The sequence below is a fragment of the Lissotriton helveticus genome, chromosome 6 (assembly GCF_964261635.1).
Source record: "Lissotriton helveticus chromosome 6, aLisHel1.1, whole genome shotgun sequence".
Taxonomy (NCBI): Eukaryota; Metazoa; Chordata; class Amphibia; order Caudata; family Salamandridae; genus Lissotriton; species Lissotriton helveticus.
The window spans coordinates 1,257,813,000-1,257,839,218 of record NC_136067.1 but is presented as its reverse complement, the minus strand read 5'-3'; the positions used below and the strand labels follow the sequence as shown (position 1 = coordinate 1,257,839,218).

General features: G+C 47.4%; 1 protein-coding gene across 1 annotated transcript in view; it reads right to left on the bottom strand.

The window, feature by feature from the left end:
• ACAT2 (acetyl-CoA acetyltransferase 2) overlaps window positions 1-26,219 on the bottom strand; it is a 249,170-nt gene that overhangs the window by 219,458 nt on the left and 3,493 nt on the right. The window contains exon 2 of the mRNA XM_078648977.1: window positions 2,645-2,779. Within this exon, the coding sequence (XP_078505103.1) occupies window positions 2,645-2,779 (135 nt within the window). The remainder of the gene's footprint in view (window positions 1-2,644; window positions 2,780-26,219) is intronic.

Sequence of the window (26,219 nt, the reverse complement as noted above, 5' to 3'; positions counted from 1 at the left end):
GCGAAATGCCAGAGATGTGGAGAGATTGGGGTGGAACTACTACATATGTTATGGGCAGGCCCAGAACTGCAAACCTACTGGACAACAATAACTACCACCTTAGGGGAGGTAACAGAGCGCCAAATTCCCAGCACCCCTGCACATTGTATCCTTGGATTATTTCCACACAATGCTAAGTTGTTGGTTACCAGTAGGTTTCAAGACTTAGCTCTGGTCTTAGCTAAGCACGAGATCTCGATACATTGGAAATCCCCTGTAGGACCTAAAGCCATCGCGTGGAAAGCTGAATTAGAGAAATGAGCAGCCTGTGAAGGGAGGGAAGTCCTCAGAAATTCTAAAATAGGTATTGGTGCAATAGAACGAGCAAGGGCTTGGGATAGGCTAGCCAATAATCTAAAGGAGCCGGAGGTAACTTCGGGGGAAGCATCCCCAGTAGGGGGGGTCTCCACAGGGAAACCCAGAAATTCAAAGAGGGGGATGCAGATCACAACTGAGGGGGAAAGAACTCATCATATCTTATGCCTGACATGGGAGAAATAGAATGCGAGCGAGGGAGTAGGGAGGTGGAAGTTACCTTACGTTATGTATATAGAGTCTGGTTGATGGAGATCTGCTAAGGGGGATGGGTAAATGGGAGTTGGGAAGTAGAGTAGGCAAAGCAGGAAAGAAAACTTCGCCAGAAATACACTGAACTGCGGACTGTTGAATAGAATTGAGAATTTACTGCCTGACTAAGAAATGGGAGTAATATTGAAAATGTAATGGAAATGTGATTGTTATTACAGGTTTCATCCAAAACCCCAATAAAATATGTTTGAAAAAAAAAGTTGGTATATCTGTTTTATTTAAGATGCCCTAAGACGACGAGTTAGGGTTTACCAAGGTTAACAAAAATTTATGGGCAGCTGAGCAGAGGCCGGCCCTGGAGTGGTTCTCTTGAACTTGAGATAAACTTGGATCTCGAAGGGAGCAAAGAACCTATGAAAAATTTGCTATGGATGACTCTCAGCCTCCACTCACAGTAAGGGCCTTTTCTGAGGTCTCCCAAAATTGGATTGAAGCAGTGAGGCTGTGGAAGGTCACATGCTTCCCATCTCCCTTGACACTACTAGTGGGGAAATACCAATTTTCAACCAGATGTAAAAGGCAGAGCATGCCAAAGATGAGGTTTACCACACTGTAAATATCAAGGGCCCCCTGCTATCAGAATGGATAGTTCTTGGGGCAGGGACAAAGACTGTGTGTAATTAGCAACTCCAAATACATACAAAACTATAGGACACAATGGACACCTATAGGACATAGGGAAAGGTGAATTCAAGGAAAACAGTACACGTTTAATAAATCTGATTCATTTAATAATGGTTCAAGAACCATTATCATTGCCACTTAGTATCATTATTAATATTTTTTACTGTTTGTCAATTTAAATGTTTGAGTATAGCAAAATTGTCCAAATTGTTTTTAATTATTGAATGTGTATATATGACAGTATGACAGTCGATGTCTACTTTTTAATATGATTGTTATTAAATGAATCAGATTTATTAAACTTGTACTGTTTTCCTTGAATTCACCTTTCCCTATGTCCTATAGGTGTCCATTGTGTCCTATAGTTTTGTATGTATTTGGAGTTGCTAATTACACACAAAGATGAGGTTTACTCCATCACCCAGGCTTCCTTTTACAACAATGCCAATTTGAACTATTTGGATAAGTGCACAGCTGAATTTCAGCTCTAAATGAGGGGTGCCTTTAGATTAACACAGATCCTATGCTGTAGATGGGCTAAAGCTTGGAGCAAGTAGAGACACCACAGAGACAAGATATCTTCTTAGAGGGCAACACAACATGAGACGCTTCTCATGTGTATAGAATGTTTGAGACGGGACTGCCTTTTGATCACACACATATGTGAAATGTTAGTCTGAGGAGCAGCAAGCAGGCGTTTCCTAGAGCTCCTGGGTTTCCATCTAACAGAGGGCCCCTAAAGCTTCCAATTGCACTTGACTTAAAGAAAACATTTATTGGCTTAAATAAAATGCATCAAAATATTTTGGAAAGAGATTCGGTCTCATTTAAAAGTGATTACTAATATACAGTGACCGTCCAACTCAAAGACTGTATTGCCTAGAGATGTTGATGAGGGTGCATAGCTGCTAGCTAGCAAACTGGTCACCCAGCAACTATTTCTCGCCAGTCTAAGAAGTACCCAGAAAATTGAAAGCCATCAAACTTTACAACATGGGTTTACTGCTGGCCTAAATTTTGGCATTTATATGCTATGGAAAAATTGGGAGTGAGTTTTAGAAGTATGCCATCACACTTTGAACATACTTCAGTTACGGGTCCATTAACTTGACTTCCCCAGTTATTAATAAGGAAAGCTTGCTAATTCTATTTCTATCTTTAGCACATAGCCATTTTTTATGTGACCCCTCAATTGTTGTCAAACTAAATCCTTGATTAGAACATCAAAGACTGTATCATTATCAACTGCCATTGTCTACCTTCTCCTTCTAGCCAAACACATGGTGAACTTAACTAAATATTCCTGATCACTCTGAAATTCTTAAATTTGTTAATACTGATACATTTTAAATAGAGATATTTAAAACAAAAGAAACACTAATTAACAAATTACCTGCAGTCAATACATGTCCCATAACAACTTCAGACACTTCCTCCGGATTAACCTTTGCTCTCTTCAGAACCTCTTTGATGGCAACAGAAGCTAGCTCATGGACAGGTACAGCAGAGAAAGCGCCATTGAAGGAACCTAGACCAAACACACAAAACAAGGTTTTAAGCACACTACAGTTTTTTGTGAACCTTTTGTAAACCTTTAACCTACAACTGCTTGGACTAAAAGCGGGTGAATTAATTAGTTGTGATGTTTTTCTTGGGAGATTGAGGAGGAGGATGAGTAAGGATAATCAGGAGGCAGTGCGCGAGCCTTACAAATGTCAACCTCATTTTTTTCAAATTAATTAAGACATATGAAGAACACTTTCCACTAGATCCCAAATCAGAAAATATCCACATTCATTCTTTAAGAACCTTACAACATGTACAAGATCTATATGCACTGTACATGATGCATTAAATAAAACACACATATGAGTGTGCATTGCGTACATACAATTTGTGACAAGACATAAACAGAGTTCAAATAATGACAATGAGTAAGTTTAACCCGCTAAAGAGGAATGGGCCGACAAACTCCGATACTTGCAGTAACTGCTGATACCACAGCACCTATTGGAATTAGGAGTTTAAAAAAACAGGTGTTTACCGAACATGTGGATGTTGGTGAGGTTAGCCCCAAAACGCGCATGATATTACCCTAAAACTCACGGTGTTAGTTTTTTTTAAAGGGTGCAATAATTAGTGCATCCATTAGATGTTCAGCGACCTGCTGAACATCTAATGGACGCAATAATTAGTGCTTATCATAATCATGACCTATGAGGGCCTTTACATTAATAAGTGTCAAGGCCCAAGTTTAATGCTGTTGGTCAAGAGATTTTGGAGATGTTACTACAACTTTGTTACTTCTTCCGATAGGACTCCATTCGGTAGGTGTTTTTTTACTAGTTTTTAACGCCTCTGTGTTTCAGTTCGTATGATTAATCCTAACACCTAGCCCAGCGTTTCCCAAAATGTGGGACATTTGTTTTTATTCTGAAGTGTGTCCTTGAAACAGAGATTTTAATAGGAACAAACACATCAAGACACTTTTACTCGTTGGTGCACAAACAATAAATATTCACAGACACCCGATTTCCACACATTATAATTTGTGGGCTATATAGTTTGATCAATAAAACATTATGTCCGTGCAAAGTTAGTGGCCATTTCAACGGAAAAGGGGCTGTCAGTAAATGACAATGTGCTTGCACGCATTGCTTTAGTCACATTAAAAAAACAAAACTGCCACTCCCCATGTTCATTAAAGGTAGGGGTGTTTGGAAAGTTTGTGGTTTTAAAAGGCAGGTTGTGGTTCTAAAACGTTTGGGAACCACTGACTTACTCCATCACTCTGCGAACATCATATACTAAGGACCTAAATTTGAATATGTAAAAGTCAAGCTTAGGCTTTACGATTGATGCTTGGAATAGTTTCAATCTTTATTAAAAAAAATATATATATATATATATATCCCTTGTATTGCCTTAGAAATCTTTTTTGCAGAGGGCCCATTGTCTACAGAGAAATATAGACACAGATCTGGTAATTCCCAATACAAACTTACTTGGATTCTTAAGACACACCTTTTCCATACCTAAAGTAGGGCAATAAAAATACATGAGCGAAATCTATGACTGTACTTCGAAATTGCTTTTTCCACACAAAAAAAATTAAATCCTTTAAAACCAGTAACATAAAATAAAAATATATTTATTATCATAAAGGCCAAAGGTATTTTCATTATCCATCATTCGTCTAAGTGCACGCTTGCTTGTACATGGAGACAACTGCCAATCTGCTTGTCAAGTGGAACAACATAAGCCAGTATTCAGACAACAGTACAAAATGAGGTGCAACATCTCTACCAAGATTCAACAGCCAGAGTGAAGGTAAATGGAGTCGTCTCACGCAACTTCCCAGTAAGGAAAAGTACACAACAGGGCTGCCCGCTGTCAACAATGATCTTTGCACTGGCCCGGGAACCATTGACAGAGCGGGTCAGGAATGACCCAATCTTATCAGGAATCAAGGGAGGAGGTGGTTGGGAAGATAGAATATCTCTGTTCGCAGATTATATATTGCTGTATCTGACTAACCAGTATATATCAGTCCACAGGGTGTTACATAACGTCCAGGTGTTCAGCAGCTACTCAGGGTACACGATCAATTGGAAGAAGTCCCTGATATTCCCGTTAAAGGGTGATATTCCCCAAAGACCACTTAGAACGATATCACTTACTCGCAAGCTTCAATTCACATACCTAGGCATACGCATATCACAGAATGAAGGGAACTTTCTGGAGGATAACTTGCACCCCCAGCTACAGTGACTAAAGAGTGACATAGATAGCTGGAGGAAGCTGCCCATATCATTAATGGAACATAATAAGGTACCCATTGTAGTTTACAAGAGATGGTCTCATTTATTTATAGTACCAATCTTGAAGGTAAAAGAATTACCAAACGTGATTGTCGAGAGATTGCTTAAAAGAAAAGGTAGTGAAAACGGAAGTGCTTCATGTGAGGTGAAACTTGAAAAGAGGCATAGAATGGAAATAGTTTAGCCAGAAATTACACTGGTTTGTCATATTCAAATGGTTATAACATTTAGCACAGATTGGTTGTGGCCTGTCCAAGAAATTTCATTTAATCAATAATTCATATAAAATGTAGCAGAGAAATATCAAAGGTTCAAAAAGAGGGTGGAGGTGTCGTAGATAAATGCCTTTGGTTAAGGGTTGGTATTGACGTTTTAACCCGATTTATAGCGCATGGGGTAGCTTTAAAGTCTGCTTGCGGGTCTTCCTCAGGACAAGGGAGAGGGAGGGGCAACCTATTCCAGGCGCCTGGAGTTAAAAGGCCCAGTTGACAGCTCCCTGGGACGGGTAGTCCGCATCATGGTTGCGGTAAGGGAGCCTCAGGATGACTTAGATCAATCCAGATGGAAAAATTCACAGAGGGCGAGTCAATCGCATTAATTAATCTTGTTGTCAAGGAACCAGGACGATTCTCGAACAACCATGCATCTCCAACCTGGCAAGTCATCCTGAACCAACCCTCCTGGGTCCTTATGGCTTGAGTCACAAGTCACAAGTTCAGAGATCCCAGTGTAGCCCCGCTGGTTGTTTTTATGTGTGACAGGCGAGGACAAATGTGCCAAATATACATTAATATGGCTTTGAATGGGAGCAGTAGTGACAAAAAGAAATATTGCCCAACTTTGGGGGTCCAGTTGGGCGCGAGATTGGAGAGACTGGGAAAAGGATATGGACTGGTGCGCAGAAGGCAATATACCTAGGCTGGGGCTGCCCCCACAAATGGAACAAAGTATGGGGGCCCTGACAGAAATACAGTGGATACTAGACTACTAAGCTACAGAAGCAGGGGGAAGGGACTGCGGCAGGCGCAGAATGACCCAGGGATTGCAATACAATCCATGAAAATGAATGACCATCGTTGAAATTGAATATGTATTGAATCTGTCAGTATTAAGAATATGCAAGTTATGCTATGATTTAATGAGCATTTGTTAATAAAAAGAATTTAAAAATAAAAAAAATGGCTGTTTTGCTTTCTCATTATAAATAGGTCCATACAAAGTCAAGGAGGTGAAATGCATTTGTTTCAACACCCAGGACTGCTGATGAGGGTCACAAATGACATGGAGCCATTTAGAAACTGCTTCTGAACGCCTGTTGCCTGGGTACATAGGAATTGGTGTGTGTGATTTTCTCTGGGTGCATTGAGGCAGGTCACAGTTTTGCGCTTACTTATTGCGATCTTGTATGGTTTGTGTCTCTGTATGCAGGTACTGTGCAAAGCCAAATTTATTGACCATGTCAATTCTAGTTAGAAGTCTTCCTGGCAATCTGCAAATCCCTTTTAGTGTCTTTCTACTTACAGCATCCAATTGTAACATTTTCCAAAGACTTGCGTTTTGTTGTAGGACATTGCTTCCCCTAAATAGCCAGGTAGGACTGGTTCTCATCATTTCAAGCCCAGGTTAGAAAATTCACATAATTGCTATAACAGTCCGCCCGCAAGACTATACTCGTCGGACTTGAAACCACACAGCCAGTAGCATCAAGAGCACATTATCAAACCCAGAAGCTACAGAAACTGTAAGAATCCGGCATCAGATAAGCTTCAAGAACACTTAAAGTCCGTTTGTCATGACCTGCATCACACTTCAGATACGAGGTTGCCTATATGGTGAATCGTTCAAAAGGAGTATTGTTTGGAGACAAATTTACCCTTGAGTCGGAGGGTAAGGCAAATAGCGGTAAAACATGAACAAATATTTTGGGAGCAAGTTAGGCTCGATAAAAGTGAAATTCAGCTCGCAGCTCATACCTTTGACACGGGAAAGTGAAATTGCATCTCTGCCAATTTGGGAGCCAGCAGCTACGTGAGGGAAATACTCTGCACGGACTGTTTGTTTGCCGGTTACAGCACAGGGGCCGGGACTGCGAGACCCAGGGTTCAGCGCATAGCAACTCAGCGCACCTGGAGTCTCTTCCCGCCCCCTGCTCCTCCCACCTTCAGCGCCTACAACAGCTTGCGGCTCATACCTTGGACACGGGAAAGTGAAATTGCATCTCTGCCAATTTGGGAGCCAGCAGCTACGTGAGGGAAATACTCTGCACGGACTGTTTGTTTGCCGGTTACAGCACAGGGGCCGGGACTGCGAGACCCAGGGTTCAGCGCATAGCAACTCAGCGCACCTGGAGTCTCTTCCCGCCCCCTGCTCCTCCCACCTTCAGCGCCTACAACAGCTCGCGGCCCCCGCTTCGCGGGCGCCGCTCGCAGCTCATACCTTGGACACGGGAAAGTGAAATTGCATCTCTGCCAATTTGGGAGCCAGCAGCTACGTGAGGGAAATACTCTGCACGGACTGTTTGTTTGCCGGTTACAGCACAGGGGCCGGGACTGCGAGACCCAGGGTTCAGCGCATAGCAACTCAGCGCACCTGGAGTCTCTTCCCGCCCCCTGCTCCTCCCACCTTCAGCGCCTACAACAGCTCGCGGCCCCCGCTTCGCGGGCGCCGCTCGCAGCTCATACCTTGGACACGGGAAAGTGAAATTGCATCTCTGCCAATTTGGGAGCCAGCAGCTACGTGAGGGAAATACTCTGCACGGACTGTTTGTTTGCCTGTTACAGCACAGGGGCCGGGACTGCGAGACCCAGGGTTCAGCGCATAGCAACTCAGCGCACCTGGAGTCTCTTCCCGCCCCCTGCTCCTCCCACCTTCAGCGCCTACAACAGCTCGCGGCCCCCGCTTCGCGGGCGCCGCTCGCAGCTCATACCTTGGACACGGGAAAGTGAAATTGCATCTCTGCCAATTTGGGAGCCAGCAGCTACGTGAGGGAAATACTCTGCACGGACTGTTTGTTTGCCTGTTACAGCACAGGGGCCGGGACTGCGAGACCCAGGGTTCAGCGCATAGCAACTCAGCGCACCTGGAGTCTCTTCCCGCCCCCTGCTCCTCCCACCTTCAGCGCCTACAACAGCTCGCGGCCCCCGCTCGCAGCTCATACCTTGGACACGGGAAAGTGAAATTGCATCTCTGCCAATTTGGGAGCCAGCAGCTACGTGAGGGAAATACTCTGCACGGACTGTTTGTTTGCCTGTTACAGCACAGGGGCCGGGACTGTGAGACCCAGGGTTCAGCGCATAGCAACTCAGCGCACCTGGAGTCTCTTCCCGCCCCCTGCTCCTCCCACCTTCAGCGCCTACAACAGCTCGCGGCCCCCGCTTCGCGGGCGCCGCTCGCAGCTCATACCTTGGACACGGGAAAGTGAAATTGCATCTCTGCCAATTTGGGAGCCAGCAGCTACGTGAGGGAAATACTCTGCACGGACTGTTTGTTTGCCTGTTACAGCACAGGGGCCGGGACTGCGAGACCCAGGGTTCAGCGCATAGCAACTCAGCGCACCTGGAGTCTCTTCCCGCCCCCTGCTCCTCCCACCTTCAGCGCCTACAACAGCTCGCGGCCCCCGCTTCGCGGGCGCCGCTCGCAGCTCATACCTTGGACACGGGAAAGTGAAATTGCATCTCTGCCAATTTGGGAGCCAGCAGCTACGTGAGGGAAATACTCTGCACGGACTGTTTGTTTGCCTGTTACAGCACAGGGGCCGGGACTGCGAGACCCAGGGTTCAGCGCATAGCAACTCAGCGCACCTGGAGTCTCTTCCCGCCCCCTGCTCCTCCCACCTTCAGCGCCTACAACAGCTCGCGGCCCCCGCTCGCAGCTCATACCTTGGACACGGGAAAGTGAAATTGCATCTCTGCCAATTTGGGAGCCAGCAGCTACGTGAGGGAAATACTCTGCACGGACTGTTTGTTTGCCTGTTACAGCACAGGGGCCGGGACTGTGAGACCCAGGGTTCAGCGCATAGCAACTCAGCGCACCTGGAGTCTCTTCCCGCCCCCTGCTCCTCCCACCTTCAGCGCCTACAACAGCTCGCGGCCCCCGCTTCGCGGGCGCCGCTCGCAGCTCATACCTTGGACACGGGAAAGTGAAATTGCATCTCTGCCAATTTGGGAGCCAGCAGCTACGTGAGGGAAATACTCTGCACGGACTGTTTGTTTGCCTGTTACAGCACAGGGGCCGGGACTGCGAGACCCAGGGTTCAGCGCATAGCAACTCAGCGCACCTGGAGTCTCTTCCCGCCCCCTGCTCCTCCCACCTTCAGCGCCTACAACAGCTCGCGGCCCCCGCTCGCAGCTCATACCTTGGACACGGGAAAGTGAAATTGCATCTCTGCCAATTTGGGAGCCAGCAGCTACGTGAGGGAAATACTCTGCACGGACTGTTTGTTTGCCTGTTACAGCACAGGGGCCGGGACTGTGAGACCCAGGGTTCAGCGCATAGCAACTCAGCGCACCTGGAGTCTCTTCCCGCCCCCTGCTCCTCCCACCTTCAGCGCCTACAACAGCTCGCGGCCCCCGCTTCGCGGGCGCCGCTCGCAGCTCATACCTTGGACACGGGAAAGTGAAATTGCATCTCTGCCAATTTGGGAGCCAGCAGCTACGTGAGGGAAATACTCTGCACGGACTGTTTGTTTGCCTGTTACAGCACAGGGGCCGGGACTGCGAGACCCAGGGTTCAGCGCATAGCAACTCAGCGCACCTGGAGTCTCTTCCCGCCCCCTGCTCCTCCCACCTTCAGCGCCTACAACAGCTCGCGGCCCCCGCTCGCAGCTCATACCTTGGACACGGGAAAGTGAAATTGCATCTCTGCCAATTTGGGAGCCAGCAGCTACGTGAGGGAAATACTCTGCACGGACTGTTTGTTTGCCTGTTACAGCACAGGGGCCGGGACTGTGAGACCCAGGGTTCAGCGCATAGCAACTCAGCGCACCTGGAGTCTCTTCCCGCCCCCTGCTCCTCCCACCTTCAGCGCCTACAACAGCTCGCGGCCCCCGCTTCGCGGGCGCCGCTCGCAGCTCATACCTTGGACACGGGAAAGTGAAATTGCATCTCTGCCAATTTGGGAGCCAGCAGCTACGTGAGGGAAATACTCTGCACGGACTGTTTGTTTGCCTGTTACAGCACAGGGGCCGGGACTGCGAGACCCAGGGTTCAGCGCATAGCAACTCAGCGCACCTGGAGTCTCTTCCCGCCCCCTGCTCCTCCCACCTTCAGCGCCTACAACAGCTCGCGGCCCCCGCTTCGCGGGCGCCGCTCGCAGCTCATACCTTGGACACGGGAAAGTGAAATTGCATCTCTGCCAATTTGGGAGCCAGCAGCTACGTGAGGGAAATACTCTGCACGGACTGTTTGTTTGCCTGTTACAGCACAGGGGCCGGGACTGCGAGACCCAGGGTTCAGCGCATAGCAACTCAGCGCACCTGGAGTCTCTTCCCGCCCCCTGCTCCTCCCACCTTCAGCGCCTACAACAGCTCGCGGCCCCCGCTCGCAGCTCATACCTTGGACACGGGAAAGTGAAATTGCATCTCTGCCAATTTGGGAGCCAGCAGCTACGTGAGGGAAATACTCTGCACGGACTGTTTGTTTGCCTGTTACAGCACAGGGGCCGGGACTGTGAGACCCAGGGTTCAGCGCATAGCAACTCAGCGCACCTGGAGTCTCTTCCCGCCCCCTGCTCCTCCCACCTTCAGCGCCTACAACAGCTCGCGGCCCCCGCTTCGCGGGCGCCGCTCGCAGCTCATACCTTGGACACGGGAAAGTGAAATTGCATCTCTGCCAATTTGGGAGCCAGCAGCTACGTGAGGGAAATACTCTGCACGGACTGTTTGTTTGCCTGTTACAGCACAGGGGCCGGGACTGCGAGACCCAGGGTTCAGCGCATAGCAACTCAGCGCACCTGGAGTCTCTTCCCGCCCCCTGCTCCTCCCACCTTCAGCGCCTACAACAGCTCGCGGCCCCCGCTCGCAGCTCATACCTTGGACACGGGAAAGTGAAATTGCATCTCTGCCAATTTGGGAGCCAGCAGCTACGTGAGGGAAATACTCTGCACGGACTGTTTGTTTGCCTGTTACAGCACAGGGGCCGGGACTGTGAGACCCAGGGTTCAGCGCATAGCAACTCAGCGCACCTGGAGTCTCTTCCCGCCCCCTGCTCCTCCCACCTTCAGCGCCTACAACAGCTCGCGGCCCCCGCTTCGCGGGCGCCGCTCGCAGCTCATACCTTGGACACGGGAAAGTGAAATTGCATCTCTGCCAATTTGGGAGCCAGCAGCTACGTGAGGGAAATACTCTGCACGGACTGTTTGTTTGCCTGTTACAGCACAGGGGCCGGGACTGCGAGACCCAGGGTTCAGCGCATAGCAACTCAGCGCACCTGGAGTCTCTTCCCGCCCCCTGCTCCTCCCACCTTCAGCGCCTACAACAGCTCGCGGCCCCCGCTCGCAGCTCATACCTTGGACACGGGAAAGTGAAATTGCATCTCTGCCAATTTGGGAGCCAGCAGCTACGTGAGGGAAATACTCTGCACGGACTGTTTGTTTGCCTGTTACAGCACAGGGGCCGGGACTGTGAGACCCAGGGTTCAGCGCATAGCAACTCAGCGCACCTGGAGTCTCTTCCCGCCCCCTGCTCCTCCCACCTTCAGCGCCTACAACAGCTCGCGGCCCCCGCTTCGCGGGCGCCGCTCGCAGCTCATACCTTGGACACGGGAAAGTGAAATTGCATCTCTGCCAATTTGGGAGCCAGCAGCTACGTGAGGGAAATACTCTGCACGGACTGTTTGTTTGCCTGTTACAGCACAGGGGCCGGGACTGCGAGACCCAGGGTTCAGCGCATAGCAACTCAGCGCACCTGGAGTCTCTTCCCGCCCCCTGCTCCTCCCACCTTCAGCGCCTACAACAGCTCGCGGCCCCCGCTCGCAGCTCATACCTTGGACACGGGAAAGTGAAATTGCATCTCTGCCAATTTGGGAGCCAGCAGCTACGTGAGGGAAATACTCTGCACGGACTGTTTGTTTGCCTGTTACAGCACAGGGGCCGGGACTGTGAGACCCAGGGTTCAGCGCATAGCAACTCAGCGCACCTGGAGTCTCTTCCCGCCCCCTGCTCCTCCCACCTTCAGCGCCTACAACAGCTCGCGGCCCCCGCTTCGCGGGCGCCGCTCGCAGCTCATACCTTGGACACGGGAAAGTGAAATTGCATCTCTGCCAATTTGGGAGCCAGCAGCTACGTGAGGGAAATACTCTGCACGGACTGTTTGTTTGCCTGTTACAGCACAGGGGCCGGGACTGCGAGACCCAGGGTTCAGCGCATAGCAACTCAGCGCACCTGGAGTCTCTTCCCGCCCCCTGCTCCTCCCACCTTCAGCGCCTACAACAGCTCGCGGCCCCCGCTCGCAGCTCATACCTTGGACACGGGAAAGTGAAATTGCATCTCTGCCAATTTGGGAGCCAGCAGCTACGTGAGGGAAATACTCTGCACGGACTGTTTGTTTGCCTGTTACAGCACAGGGGCCGGGACTGTGAGACCCAGGGTTCAGCGCATAGCAACTCAGCGCACCTGGAGTCTCTTCCCGCCCCCTGCTCCTCCCACCTTCAGCGCCTACAACAGCTCGCGGCCCCCGCTTCGCGGGCGCCGCTCGCAGCTCATACCTTGGACACGGGAAAGTGAAATTGCATCTCTGCCAATTTGGGAGCCAGCAGCTACGTGAGGGAAATACTCTGCACGGACTGTTTGTTTGCCTGTTACAGCACAGGGGCCGGGACTGCGAGACCCAGGGTTCAGCGCATAGCAACTCAGCGCACCTGGAGTCTCTTCCCGCCCCCTGCTCCTCCCACCTTCAGCGCCTACAACAGCTCGCGGCCCCCGCTCGCAGCTCATACCTTGGACACGGGAAAGTGAAATTGCATCTCTGCCAATTTGGGAGCCAGCAGCTACGTGAGGGAAATACTCTGCACGGACTGTTTGTTTGCCTGTTACAGCACAGGGGCCGGGACTGTGAGACCCAGGGTTCAGCGCATAGCAACTCAGCGCACCTGGAGTCTCTTCCCGCCCCCTGCTCCTCCCACCTTCAGCGCCTACAACAGCTCGCGGCCCCCGCTCGCAGCTCATACCTTGGACACGGGAAAGTGAAATTGCATCTCTGCCAATTTGGGAGCCAGCAGCTACGTGAGGGAAATACTCTGCACGGACTGTTTGTTTGCCTGTTACAGCACAGGGGCCGGGACTGTGAGACCCAGGGTTCAGCGCATAGCAACTCAGCGCACCTGGAGTCTCTTCCCGCCCCCTACTCCTCCTACTCTCCCTATATAGCAACGCCTCAACGCGTAGCGGGACGCGTGCGGGGCGCCCAGGCGAAGCCCGGGCAAAGGGCGGGCCCTCTGAGGCCCTCAGAGACCGAGAGAGGCCGGGCTGGGCCCAGTCCCTGTATTTAGGTATCGTGTTATAATATATTTTATTTTTCTCTTTTGATGGCTCTAAGTCCGGGGAAATTGTTGCATGAGAAGGTAGGAACAACAATTAATGGTCCTTTAGATAACTACTTCACGAAGGCTCTTGTGGACCAAGACAAGGAGAAAATATTGGCAGTTCGTAGAGCAGAGCGTCGTCGCTCTATCGAAGGTTTTAAGAACATAACCCCTGCCGTTTCTCCACTCATAGACCTGCAGATTATTTCTGAGGGGTCTTTATCCACACAAGATCCCTTATGTTTGGAAAGTTTTCAGCTATTGCTGCGTGACTTTACCCCAACCCCAATTCCCATGGGTCAAACTGGACAAAATACATCACAAATTTCACCATCGATAACTGTATTGCCTGAAGCGAACTCGTGTACTCAGTCATTGACAAGACCAAAGCAAGTTGCTGTAAGTAAACAGCGGAAAATTGCGCAGCCTAAAAGCCATGGGCCACCGCCTGCAAAAAAAAAGAAGGAAGGGGGTGGTTCTGCAAAAGCCAAAAATTAGTCATTCGGACTTTGGAAAATCTAACAAAGACATTAAGAACATTGCTAAAAAAACCCTTGCTGAACAACCCAATAGGTCCTCTCAGATTAGCATGCCTCTTCCTCCTATAGTTGTTCAGGTGGAGAAAGTCGCTGTTCCGATAGCTGAAAAGGTCGACATTCTTCAAGTGGATAATTCTCCAGTAGCCTCACTCGATAATATGGAGCATTTAATTAGATCATTTATTTTACCTATTATTGAGAGATTGAGGAGGGTGGAGAAAAAACTCGAAGTAATTGAAATGGCAGTTAATAATCATCATGGTTTAAATGAGGTTGTGGGGAGTGGGGTTTTGAAACCACCAGTTATGGTGTCTACGTGTACTCCTAGTGTCCTTAAAAATTCTGACCAACCGACTACCTCAACTATTACTACAAACCAAATAGTTCCACCCAAACAGATCACTACCACAGTTCCTAAACCAGTAAATATTGTACAGACAGGATCTGCAAAACCACCAAAGGGGGCTTTCCAACAACCAAAAGGAGAACCAACTAGACATACCAGGCCACCACCCCGTAGAATACCCCAAGTAGAACTGCCCCCAGAAGCGGCCCCGTATGTAGTTGTTTTGACGGGGGTACCTAGCTAACCAAACCATAAGAGGGAGGGATATTTCCAACTTAGAAATAAGATCATGCACTGGTTAGCACAATATAGACCACTATCACATGACATCGAAGGTGACATAGTGCATGTTAGACGACTCCCATGGTTGGGCAGTAGGGTTAAGGACACGGATGGTGATCTGATAGTGATTAACTTTCGAGATCCCCGAGCAGTAACCTATATTCTGAATTGGCCGCAGGGTGGAGGTGGTAATACCATTATACCACGCCCCCTGACTTATTTTTATCCTAGGTCCCTGGTCTTTCCCCCCCAACCTCACTGGTGCCCAGATTCCTAACCAGATTGTTCCCCCCTTATTTTCCATCAATTCTGGGTTCCCATTAGAACCCCCGACAATATCATCCAGTCGTAGACCCCTTTGGGTGGAATAAGGTACCATCTAGGTCTACTAGAAACTCGAATAGGAGGATGGAACATCTGAGACCTTTTACACCTTTGGAAACAGTAAATAGATATGACATCTTCTCTGGGCTAGATGATTGCGATTGAAGATCACTGGATGACCAGCAAATAGCTGGCCATACTATTCCAACAGTGGTTACTGTGGGTGGGTGTAAAACGGGACAGGAATTATTACAATCCTTGCAGGAGAGCATAGGTGCTACCCATTCTAACCTTTTAGTTTCCGCTACATGTAACAGAGTCTACGATTCGTTATCGATGCCCATCCTGTCCATCCCTGCTGATGAGTCATTGACCCAACACCTAATACCATCTAGGTCAAACCTTATGGAGGGAGTTTTGGAAACTGGAGGTATTTTGAATCCGGGGCTGTCAACTGGTAGCCCATTTCCTTTTGTGGCTGGGTCCATATTGGGGGCTTGTAACAATGTGGTCATGAATCAGGGGTTAGCTCCTGTAAGGGTAAAACCAGTATCGGGAGGGATAAGAGCAACCACACTAGAAAGTATTATTTTAATATCATGGAATATAGCTGGTTTGGCTAAAAACCTCGCTGATCCAGATTGGGCCAAATATATAGATTCTTGTGATTTTTGCCTGCTCCAAGAGACTTGGTCCCTTGAAATGCCACATAGGATGGGTTACAGGACCTATAATATCGCGGCAATTCCATCAGTTAGGGGGAGACCTTCGGGGGGGCTTACAATCTGGATTAGTGTTTCCCTGGAGGTAAAAATTACTCAACTAACTACAGATTCTGCTGATATACTGGGTCTTTTAGTTAAGCTGAATGACGGAAAGTGTATTGTGTTGTGTAATGTTTACAATCGCGCCTGTGGGTTAGCAAAGGAATCTGAAATTTTAAACAAATTGGATAAACTCCTTACTGAAATTGTAGAGGCACCTACTGGTATAATTGTATGTGGTGATTTTAATTGTAATTTCGAACCGATCATAGGTTTTGGTGATGTTTTTTCAGAGGAGGATGGAGCCAACAACATTCCCCCATTATCATATATAGAGGGGTGAGTTGCACGACACTAGCTACTCAGATTATGAGTTTGGTAGCAGTACACGGCCTAAGGGCTTGTAATGGTTGTTTTCCGTCTGACTCTAAAAGCACCAACTTATGTAAAAAACAACTATCAAAGTCGGATTGATTACATTTTGGTCTCTTTTGACATCTGGAATTTTTTATTGGATTTCGAATTGACCATAGATATGAGAGTGACCATCGACCATTGCGTTTGTCAATGCATAATAGCCTAGTTCCTAGCTCTAGGTTTACTGTGATGAATAATACTTTGGATAATCCAATCAATATTGGCCCTCTAATCAGTAATAATAGGAGATCACTTAAATGGGCTAATTTATTAAGTAATAAGGAGGCATTATCCAGTATGTATTCACTCTTTGCGGCTACTTTTGATAAACACTTAGTCCAACCAGTAGAGGGTGAGGTTTTCATAAACCTACATATTGATTTTTTTGGTGCCTTGGTACCAATTGTGACGAAAATGCCGCATAAAAAAAAGGTTGAACAAAACTAGTTCCTTTGGTACGAAGCAATGGTATAATAAAGAATGTCGCAATTGTAAGAGTAAACTTCTAGAGGCAATAAAGAGTAACTCAACAAACACTATTTAGGACCTTAAGACAAGAGTATAAGAGAGTGCAGCGAATGGCAAGAACTGCATGGGATGAGGAATGTTGGGAGAAGATGCTTTTAGCTGTTAAACTCAAGGATAATGTGGGTTTCTGGCAACTTGTTGCTAATGAGAATATAGGAGGAAGATCACCGGATGACGTGTTTATTAATGAGCAAACTTGGGTTGATCATTTCACCAATTTGTATAAGGCCCCTGATAGTGCAGAGGTTGTAAATAGACCCGAGGTTATAAATAGACCATGGTTGGAAACGTCAACTAATATTGTAGTGTTTAGTCTCGAGGAAACCGAATTAGCACTCAATGCTGTGAAAAATGGGAAAGCCCCTGGTTTAGATAAAATACCAGGGGATTTGTACAAACATGAGACCAGCATTTGGGCGGCATACATAAACAAGCTTTTTAATGCAATAGTTGCCGGTGGGAAACTACCACACAGTTGGCAGGGAGCAGAAATTATATTAGTTTTTAAAAAGGGGGATCGATATGACCCTTCTAACTACCGCCCCATCTGTCTTTTAGACATTTTGCAAAAAAAATTTCTAGGCATCTTTTAAATCGAATGGAAACATGGATTGATGAGAATGAGATTCTTACCAAGTTTCAAGCAGGCTTTAGACGTAAGATAAGTACGATAGATCAGGTTTTTAGGTTTTGTTGCATTTGTTGGAAATATGTCTCTTTGTTAAAAGGACATATTTATGTATCGTTTGTTGATCTTAGGGCAGCTTTTGATTTAGTTTTGCGGGATCGTTTATGGGATTGTTTATTTGCAATGGGTTTACCCACATGTATACTCCGGCAGTTGGTAAGATTAAATGATAATTTTGCTAGAGTGTGCTGGGGCCCGAAAGGGGAATTAACAGAACCCATACCTATCAGACGCGGGGTTCGTCAAGGATGTGTGTTGGCCCCTACACTTTTTTCTTTATTTGTCAACGACATCCCAGAAATCCTAGATAGGTGTGTCAATGACTCACCAAAATTAAATGGTGTGAGGGTCCCATCCCTGTTATTTGCGGATGAGACTATCCTGATCTTGCAAACGCCCATGGGCCTTCAAACCCTATTAAAACATATTGTGACTCTAAAGGTCTTGAAATAAATGCGAAAAAACCCAAATGTATGTCTATAAATCCACATAAAACCTTTAAGGGACAATTTTTCCTAAATAACCAAAGGCGTCATCTGGTCACAAATTTTTCGTATTTGGGTGTTACCCTAGATTCAAAAACCTCATGGAGTACACAAATTGAAAAGAGCAAAACCATATATAATCAGAGCTCTCTACCTATTCTAAAGCGCCATGGGGCCAGTTTAAGTGAATCCATATCTCAAGCACTAGAAGTTTACAAATTTAAGGTGCAGTCTGGTGCTTTGTATGGAGCAGAACTCTGGGGCATAAAAGCAGGTAACATCTTTATGAACTGTGAAAATAATTTCTTTAGAAGGTTATTGAAGATGCCCAGACGTACACCCCTTGTACCCTTGTTTTTGGATTTAAACATGAAAAGAACGGATCATATCGCATTACTTAGGCCACTGTTGTTTTGGGTCAGAATCTGGAGTACTCCTGAACTTACAGATTATAGACAAGGTATTATAGAAGTCAGGAGTTTGGATGATTATAATACAATCTCATGGCTTAATCATGTTAACCATTGGTTGCATCGAATAGGCCTTGCTCATTATTGGGATGACCCAGCAAGCTTGACGCAAAGATGTAAGATTGAGGTCAAGAATCGATTCTGGTTTTATATAACACACCACTACCAAAATAATCTTTCTTGTGGGTCCATTACTCGCTGTTTTCTTGATTTTAAGAATGTTCCATTGTTCGAGGAATTTTTAAATGAGATACAACCAGCCCAAGCAAAAAGCCTGTACCTAAAATTTAGATATGGTATATTGAAAACAAAAGTAGTACTAGCTAAATGGGACAAGATCCAAGGTCAATCAAAAAGTACAAATTGTTACGGTTATGAAAAAAAAAAGTACAAATTGTACATGTTGTGATTTAAATCTAAATGAAGATGATATCCACATATTGTTCTTTTGTACTGCCTATGAACATGCTAGGAAAAAATGGATCAAACCTCTGTGTAAAGCCTTAGGCATTCGTGCATACCAGGAAGCATATAGGATTGTTAAGACTGACACCAGACGCCTTATTGTGTTTTGTCTAAGCAGATTCGTTTTGAATGTTGGGTATGCACGTAAAATCATGGCCTTAGATCTATAGATAATATACATGTGCATATCTGACACAGGCCAGGTTGATTTTAGATGTGTTAGAGATGGAAATTGTAATATATTTGATTTCATCTTCATGCCTTTTTAACGGGGATGGTTCATAATTTCTATTTGTTTGGAATGTTTAGTTTCTGCTTCCATCTGATTGTGTTATCTAGTATAATGCAAGTTTTATTCTCTGAAATGTACAGTTCTTGCTTTAAATCGATTCGGCAATTATTATGTATAATGTGTTGTGTTATAATGTATCTTTTATGGCTAAAAATAGCCGAAATAAAGATTAAAAATGAAAAAAATGAAATGAAATTCAGCTCAACTGTACAGCAGAAAAGTCATCTGAGGAGGGGAGGGGGGAGAAGAACACCTCTCTCTTAACAAGATACCAGAAGAAATACAAAAATGATTTACATAACGCAACACAAAGAAGTACTTCATACACATAATCCAGAAATCCTCACTCAGGTGTTGTTTAAACTTAAAAAAATCAAAAACACATTGTTGATCTCATTGCACATAATGAGTAATCCTTTCTCTCTATGAACTAGTGCTGAATCTTGTGGAACTGCTTTACAGAAAAGTGGTAATAAGATAAACCACGTAGAAGATGCAAGTGTGGAAGAGGATCACTCAATATTAAAGTTTTTTCATTGTGAGAGAAGAAATGGAGGAACGCAAGGGTCTTACTAAGTGCCTTATCCATGTCAATGGTAAAGTGGTGGAGGTGATGGTGGATTCCTGCAACTGGTTGATAAATTGTGGGTTTATAGGAAATGATGGATGGCTGATGTGCGTAAATGAGGTCACAAAAGTAAGCCTGTATAATACTTTTGGGCAGAGATAGAGTACAAAGGGAGGACCAGAGGGAAAGCATAGGTACATGGGAAGGACAAATCAAAATTACGCTGGCCGCATCAGGAAGAAATATGATTGTGTTAGATCCCAGAGCGGAGCCCATCACACCAGTCTACAGAAAATAGAAAAGGGGGTCAGGTGCAGAAAAGTGGTTGCTGAAAAAGTGTGTTTGTGAAGAAAAAAGAAACAATGATTTGAAGGATCACTCAAAGTGAATTAGATTTGTGTTTTGGGGACAAATTGGGGAAATTTCAAGCTCCAACCATTGCACTAATCTGAAAGGCCATGCCATTATCTATTAGGCATCGAGTTAGAAATACTCTCCCTGGATAAAAGGGCAAATTGTAAGAAATGCTAGACTATTAGTGCGGGGAAAAAAAAAAGAATATCATTTAACCAACTGAATCTTCTCTATCGGTGGCTCCAATAAGGATTTCACTGAAACGCTTGACTTGCAGTTTAAACAATGTTTTTTTCCCTATTATTTATTGGGAAGTATCAAAAGATTATAAAAATGACAAAATAATTACAAATCCAAATCTATGTATAAATAGACAAGATTACATGAGTCTTAAAAAATATTTTATCATAAATATCGAACAAACATGAATGATCCAACCAAAAGTGAAAGTGAAAACACAAATTAGAAATTCCTAAATTGTCATGTAGGAAGCCAGGCGGGAAAATAGAAAGCTGTTCCCTAACTGGTTGCCATAGCAGACACAATTTACGTCTGTTTGGGTGGTTTTGAATAAAAGTAAACTACAGTCTAAAAGCAAAGATAAAGTACAGCCAACAAGCTTTTGGGTCCTGCAGTTCACTTGAAGCAAAGTCCTAATGATGACCGGCCTAGCGACTGTAATGCAGTGGCATAACAATAGCCCCTCCAAAGAGGGGTCTCCTGAGCTCCAAGGGACCCTCTTCTGCATTGTGCACAGGTGACAGGCCCCTGGCCTGAGAGCTCCTGACTGGGTCTGGAGCATGGTGGATAGCCACTAAGTACTTTGCAGGGTGGCACTCATGTTTCATTACGCCAGATTTCCGCAGGGTGGTAAGGTATAGTATGAGAGTGGTCCAGAATAATTAAATTCAATTCCGAATTAACATCTACCTGCAGAAAGTTGTTCAATTTATCGCCAAAGGTTGCCCAAAAGGATGACAGAACAGGACAGGTATCAAAGACGTGTGATATCGGCATCTGAACCCTTGCACCGAAAACAGATCAGAGTACCCCTACAGCCCATTTTAAATAAGTGATAGGGTGTAAAATAAATATAAGAATTTTGACTGAATGGGTCTTAAAACAACATACATTAAGAGACTTCTGAGTAAACGGATTGCAAAGACTAATGTCTTCCAAAGAGATGATAATCACCAGTTTTTTCGACCACTTAATGCTCATGCAGCCTATTATTCAAAAGATTCTGATAAAAGGTATCAATGACACCTCGTTTAGGCCATCTGCAAAACTAATGCAAGAATGGGTTCTTGTCCGTGGAGAACTTATTAGCGGGGAGGCGAATAAGATAGTCTGTGAGCTGAAGAAAGCAGGCAGGGCCGGACTGGTTACCAAAACGGGCCCTGGCAAACTGCTCGGCTGCCCCCCCCAAGGGGGAGAGGGCAGGGTTGGATTGGGATCAAAAATCTGCCTGGGCACATGGAAAAAAGTGGCCCACATTTTCCGTATTGCCTTTCCGTAAAACACTGCTTCTGCAAAGTTGTATGAAAAGAAAGGGGGTGGGGGACATGTTTTATTAACTTCACTTAGATTTAAAAAAATGCACATATTCGTTCACACTGCTAAGCCAAACATGAATGCAAGTGAGATCACTTCTGCTCAACCCTCCTGTCCCCCGCTCAATGAGCATAAATTAATGGGTCAGCCCAGCGATAGAAAGGGAGTGATACCTCCACCCATCTGCCCGTAAAAGGCCACATGCACCCACTGGGCCGCTGGCGGCATCCTAACAGCACAGACAGCCCCCAGGCTAACCAAAAAAGCAGCCCAAAGCTAGAACTCTGCTACCGGCCCTAAGGCCACTTCCCGAGTGCCTGCGTTACCAATCCAACCCTGGGAGAAGGGGGTGCGGCCGAGCTGTTTGAAAGGGCCGGTTTCGGCCGATTTGGTTACAGGGAGCCGATATTGCCCGCCCTGGTAACTAAACTGGCCCCCACCTGCTACGGCCAGTCCGGCCCTGAAAGCAGGAAAACTCCCACCTATGTACACCAAAAGACCTCTGAAGTACACTCAAGGAATATCTGGCAGAGACTCTCCACACCCACGGGCTGCCAGAGCGGCGTGTAACCATTGTGAATAATCAGTAAAAATTGGGGTTACCCCTAAAGCCCTAAGACAAATAAACCTGAAAAGTGTAAAGGGGTATGAATATGCAACCAGACTTTATGAAAGACGGACAGTGATATGAATCTAGTTTGCTTGAAATAGATAGTGTTTAAAATCTCTTGCAATGGCTGCAAACATGCTGAGACAGAGGATACTCTGGGTAAACATGTAACAATTCCCCTTTGCTTAAACCCATTAAGCCGGAGTGGAGAAAATCAAAGCAAGATAAACAAGCATTTGCAATGCAATAGGTCTTACATTTGTGAGAGTTTAAAGCTATTGGCATTGTTAATGATAATGTTTTTTATTTATCGGTTTTGATAATTAACACATAAATAAAAGGCATTGTCATTTACAATGCCATTAGCTCAAACTCTTGTAAATGCGAAACCTATTTCATTTCAAGGAAGCGGCCCCCATCGTCCCGGGCTCCTCGAAAAGTGAAAGGGCGCATGGCGTGCTGAATGTTGCAGGAAAGCATGTTGTGCCTGCAGTAGGAGAAACTCATTAAAGAAAATAGTGCTTACAGACATACTGTGTAATAACAGAAGTAAAAGGGCTAGTCCTCATAGAAGGTTACAAATGAAGACAACGCTGTACTAAGGAGGGTCTAACAAGCCTAGTAACGAATCAGAAGCCAGCATTTACGAAGGAAAATTACACAAGCCAATGACAAATATGGGCAGAGAGTGGGCGGGGCTTCAAGTCCATACTCTAATACAGCATGCCTCGCACAGCAGCGCACGCGCTGCCCAGGCTTGACCTAAAAACAGAAGATGTCAAGTTGACGTAAGATGTTCATGGGTGGTGGGAATTGTTCGGGCGGGAGAGGGGTCACTTTACATTTGTTAGAGCATTGTAAAGGGATATTAGTTTATATAGCAAGAAGCCGAAGGGTGTTATTACTTTACACACAACCTGCTTATGAACAAAGCACCCTCTTGACAACGTATAGGAGCTTGTGTTCAATTATATGTGAATAGACACAAAAACATTATCATGAGCAGACACCGTCCTCCCCAGGGAATCACCATGTTATGCACCGCGGAGCCCTAAATTAACAGCCACAGGGCTGACAATCCCAGGGGCCGAGGCTGCAGCTGTAGCTTTGTAGTAAAAAGTTCTCACAGCCAACGCAAGACTACATGGCTTTGTAAACAGCAGCCAAGTGCCATACCACCTCAGACTACAGAACATTCATGCGCAGCAGAAGACTAACAAGCACTCACCGGCTGCACTGCACGTAGGGACGCCCTCTGCACCGGACTGTCAATGTCCCAGTCATTCAGATGCAGGAATGCTTGCCTAAATAAATGGACTATATACCCCATGGGGCCGTCAACCTCTTGGACTCCAGGTATACTAAGCACCCTTAGGTTGTTGCAGTGCATATAATTTCCATGTCGTCCATCTTCCACGCAATACTCTTAAGCTTTGTCTCGAGCTCTCCCAATTCAAAATGGTTAGGGGGAAGGAAATTGATGTTAACCAATACTTGAGAATATCCCCTTTTGAACCCTGGAAGCATGCATGTATGTAGAAAGGCATATGTATATAAGTGATTTTTTCCTTATTGGGTGATGACCCCAGGTCACTCCACACGCCGCACGGCTCCTCCTGGGTGCCCGTGACCCCGCCCCACTGCTGCCACTGCCGGGAGCTCGCCCCTGGTGACTGCATTTTGCACTGTACCGTTAATTGCTTTGTTTTCTTCCCCTTGGCATTATATTTTGCAGTTTCTTCCGTTCTCAGGCGTTCCTTTGTGCCCTCTGTGCCCCCCCCGCTTCCCGCCGCCGCTCCCCCGCCCCTTTTGCCTTCTGTGTCCTGTGCCCTCGCCCATTGGCCGCCCCGCTCCCGCCTCCCAGCTGCTCCTCCCTCCCACTTGGCCTCTTATGGAGGTCGCCGCGCGGCAGTGATTGTGACCTGACCCCCAGGCCGCTCTACACGTCGCACGGCTCCTCCTGTGTGCCTGTGACTCCGCCCCACTGCTGCCACTGCCGGGAGCTCGCCCCTGGTGACTGCATTTTGCACTGTACCGCTAATTGCTTTGTTCTCTTCCCCTTGGCATTATTTTGTATTTTGTTGTTTCTTACATTCTCAGGCGTTCCTTTGCGCTCCTTTGTGCCCTCTGTGCCCCCCCGCTCCCCGCTGTCGCTCCCCTGCGTCCCCGCCCCCTTTTGCCTACTGTGTCCTGTGCCCACGCCAATTGGCCGCCACGCTCCCGCCTCCCAGCTGCTCCTCCCTCAAACTTCGCCTCTTATGGAGGTCGCCGCGCGGAAGCGCAGCGGACGCACACCGAAGGCAAGCACATCTGCGCCCGTCCACGCCTGGACCGCGCCCAGTGACGGAACCCCTGGACCCCGCGCCCGCCACAACGCCAGACTGCACTACGACTCAAGCACCCTCCACGCACTTAACACCGGACGAGACCACCCCTGCTACCAGGCCATCCCGAAGCACACCTAAGGGCCCTTCACCTGCCGGAACTGCAGCTTCACCAGCATCCAGCCCACCAAACCACCAACCAGAGAACCCAACCACCTCAGATGCATCCTCCTCAACACCCGCTCCGCTCGCAAGCACGCCATCGAACTCTGGGACCTCCTAGATTCTACCGCCCCCGACGTCACCTTCCTGGCAGAGACCTGGCTGAACGCCACCTCAGCACCAGACCTCGCCATAGCCATCCCACAAGGCTACAAGATCTCCTGCAGAGACCGCGTCAACGGAATTGGAGGGGGAAATCGACATCGTCCACAAAGACACCCTCAGAGTCTCGACCAACACCGACGACATCCTCACCACTGCCGAACACATGCACATCCAGATCCACACCGACCCCAAAACGACCCTCAGAGGAACACTCGTCTATAGACCCCCCGGACCACGACCACAGTTCAACGACTCCATCACCGACCTCATCAGCACCCACGCCCTCGGCTCCACGGACTACATCCTCCTTAACGTTCACCTCAAGGACAACAACAACGCCAACTCCACCGCCCTGATCGACAATCTCGCCAACCTCGGACTGAAACAACTCGTGACGACCCCCACCCACGTCGCTGGACCCCATCTTCTCCGCAAGCCCCCATGTCTCCTTCAACCACACCACCGAACCCCACTGGACCGACCACAGATGCGTCCACGTCACCTTCAAGAAACCCACCACCGCACCCAACTGTTGCCACACCGCCGCTGGGGCAAGGTCACCAAGGACCAACTGACAACCACCCTTGCCCTGAGACCACCCACCGACCCCATCGACCCCGACACCGCCGCGACCAACCTCAAACAGTGGATCAACGACTGCGCCAATACCCTCGCCCCTCTCAAGATCTCCACAACTAAACACACCAACAAGAAAGCCGCCTGGTTCACCGAAGACCTCCGGACATCCAAGCGCACCTGCCGGAAGCTGGAGAAGAAATGGCTCCACGACCGAACACCAGAAAGCCACACAGCCCACAAGAACGCCACCCGCAGACACCACCAACTCATCAGGACCACCAAGAGGACCGCCTAGACCACAACGCACACAACACCAAAGAGCTCTTCAGCATCGTGAAAGAACTTTCCAACCCCAGCTCCAACACCAACGACATTCCACCATCACAGGACCTGTGCGACTCCCTGGCCACCTTCTTTCACCGCAAGATCACAGACATCCACGACAGCTTCAACTCCGACACCCCCGCACCCACCACCGAGACCACCACCCCGCAACTTCCACCCGCACCAGCCGCCTGACCGCCTGGTCCACCATCAGCGACGAAGACACCATCAAAACCATGAACTCCATCCACTCCGGATCCCATTCCGACCCCTGCCCTACCACGTTTTCAACAAAGCCAGCACAACCATCGCACCCCACCTCCGGAAAGCAATCAACATCTCCTTTGGGAAAGCAACCTTCCCGGAAAGCTGGAAGCACGCCGAGATCAAC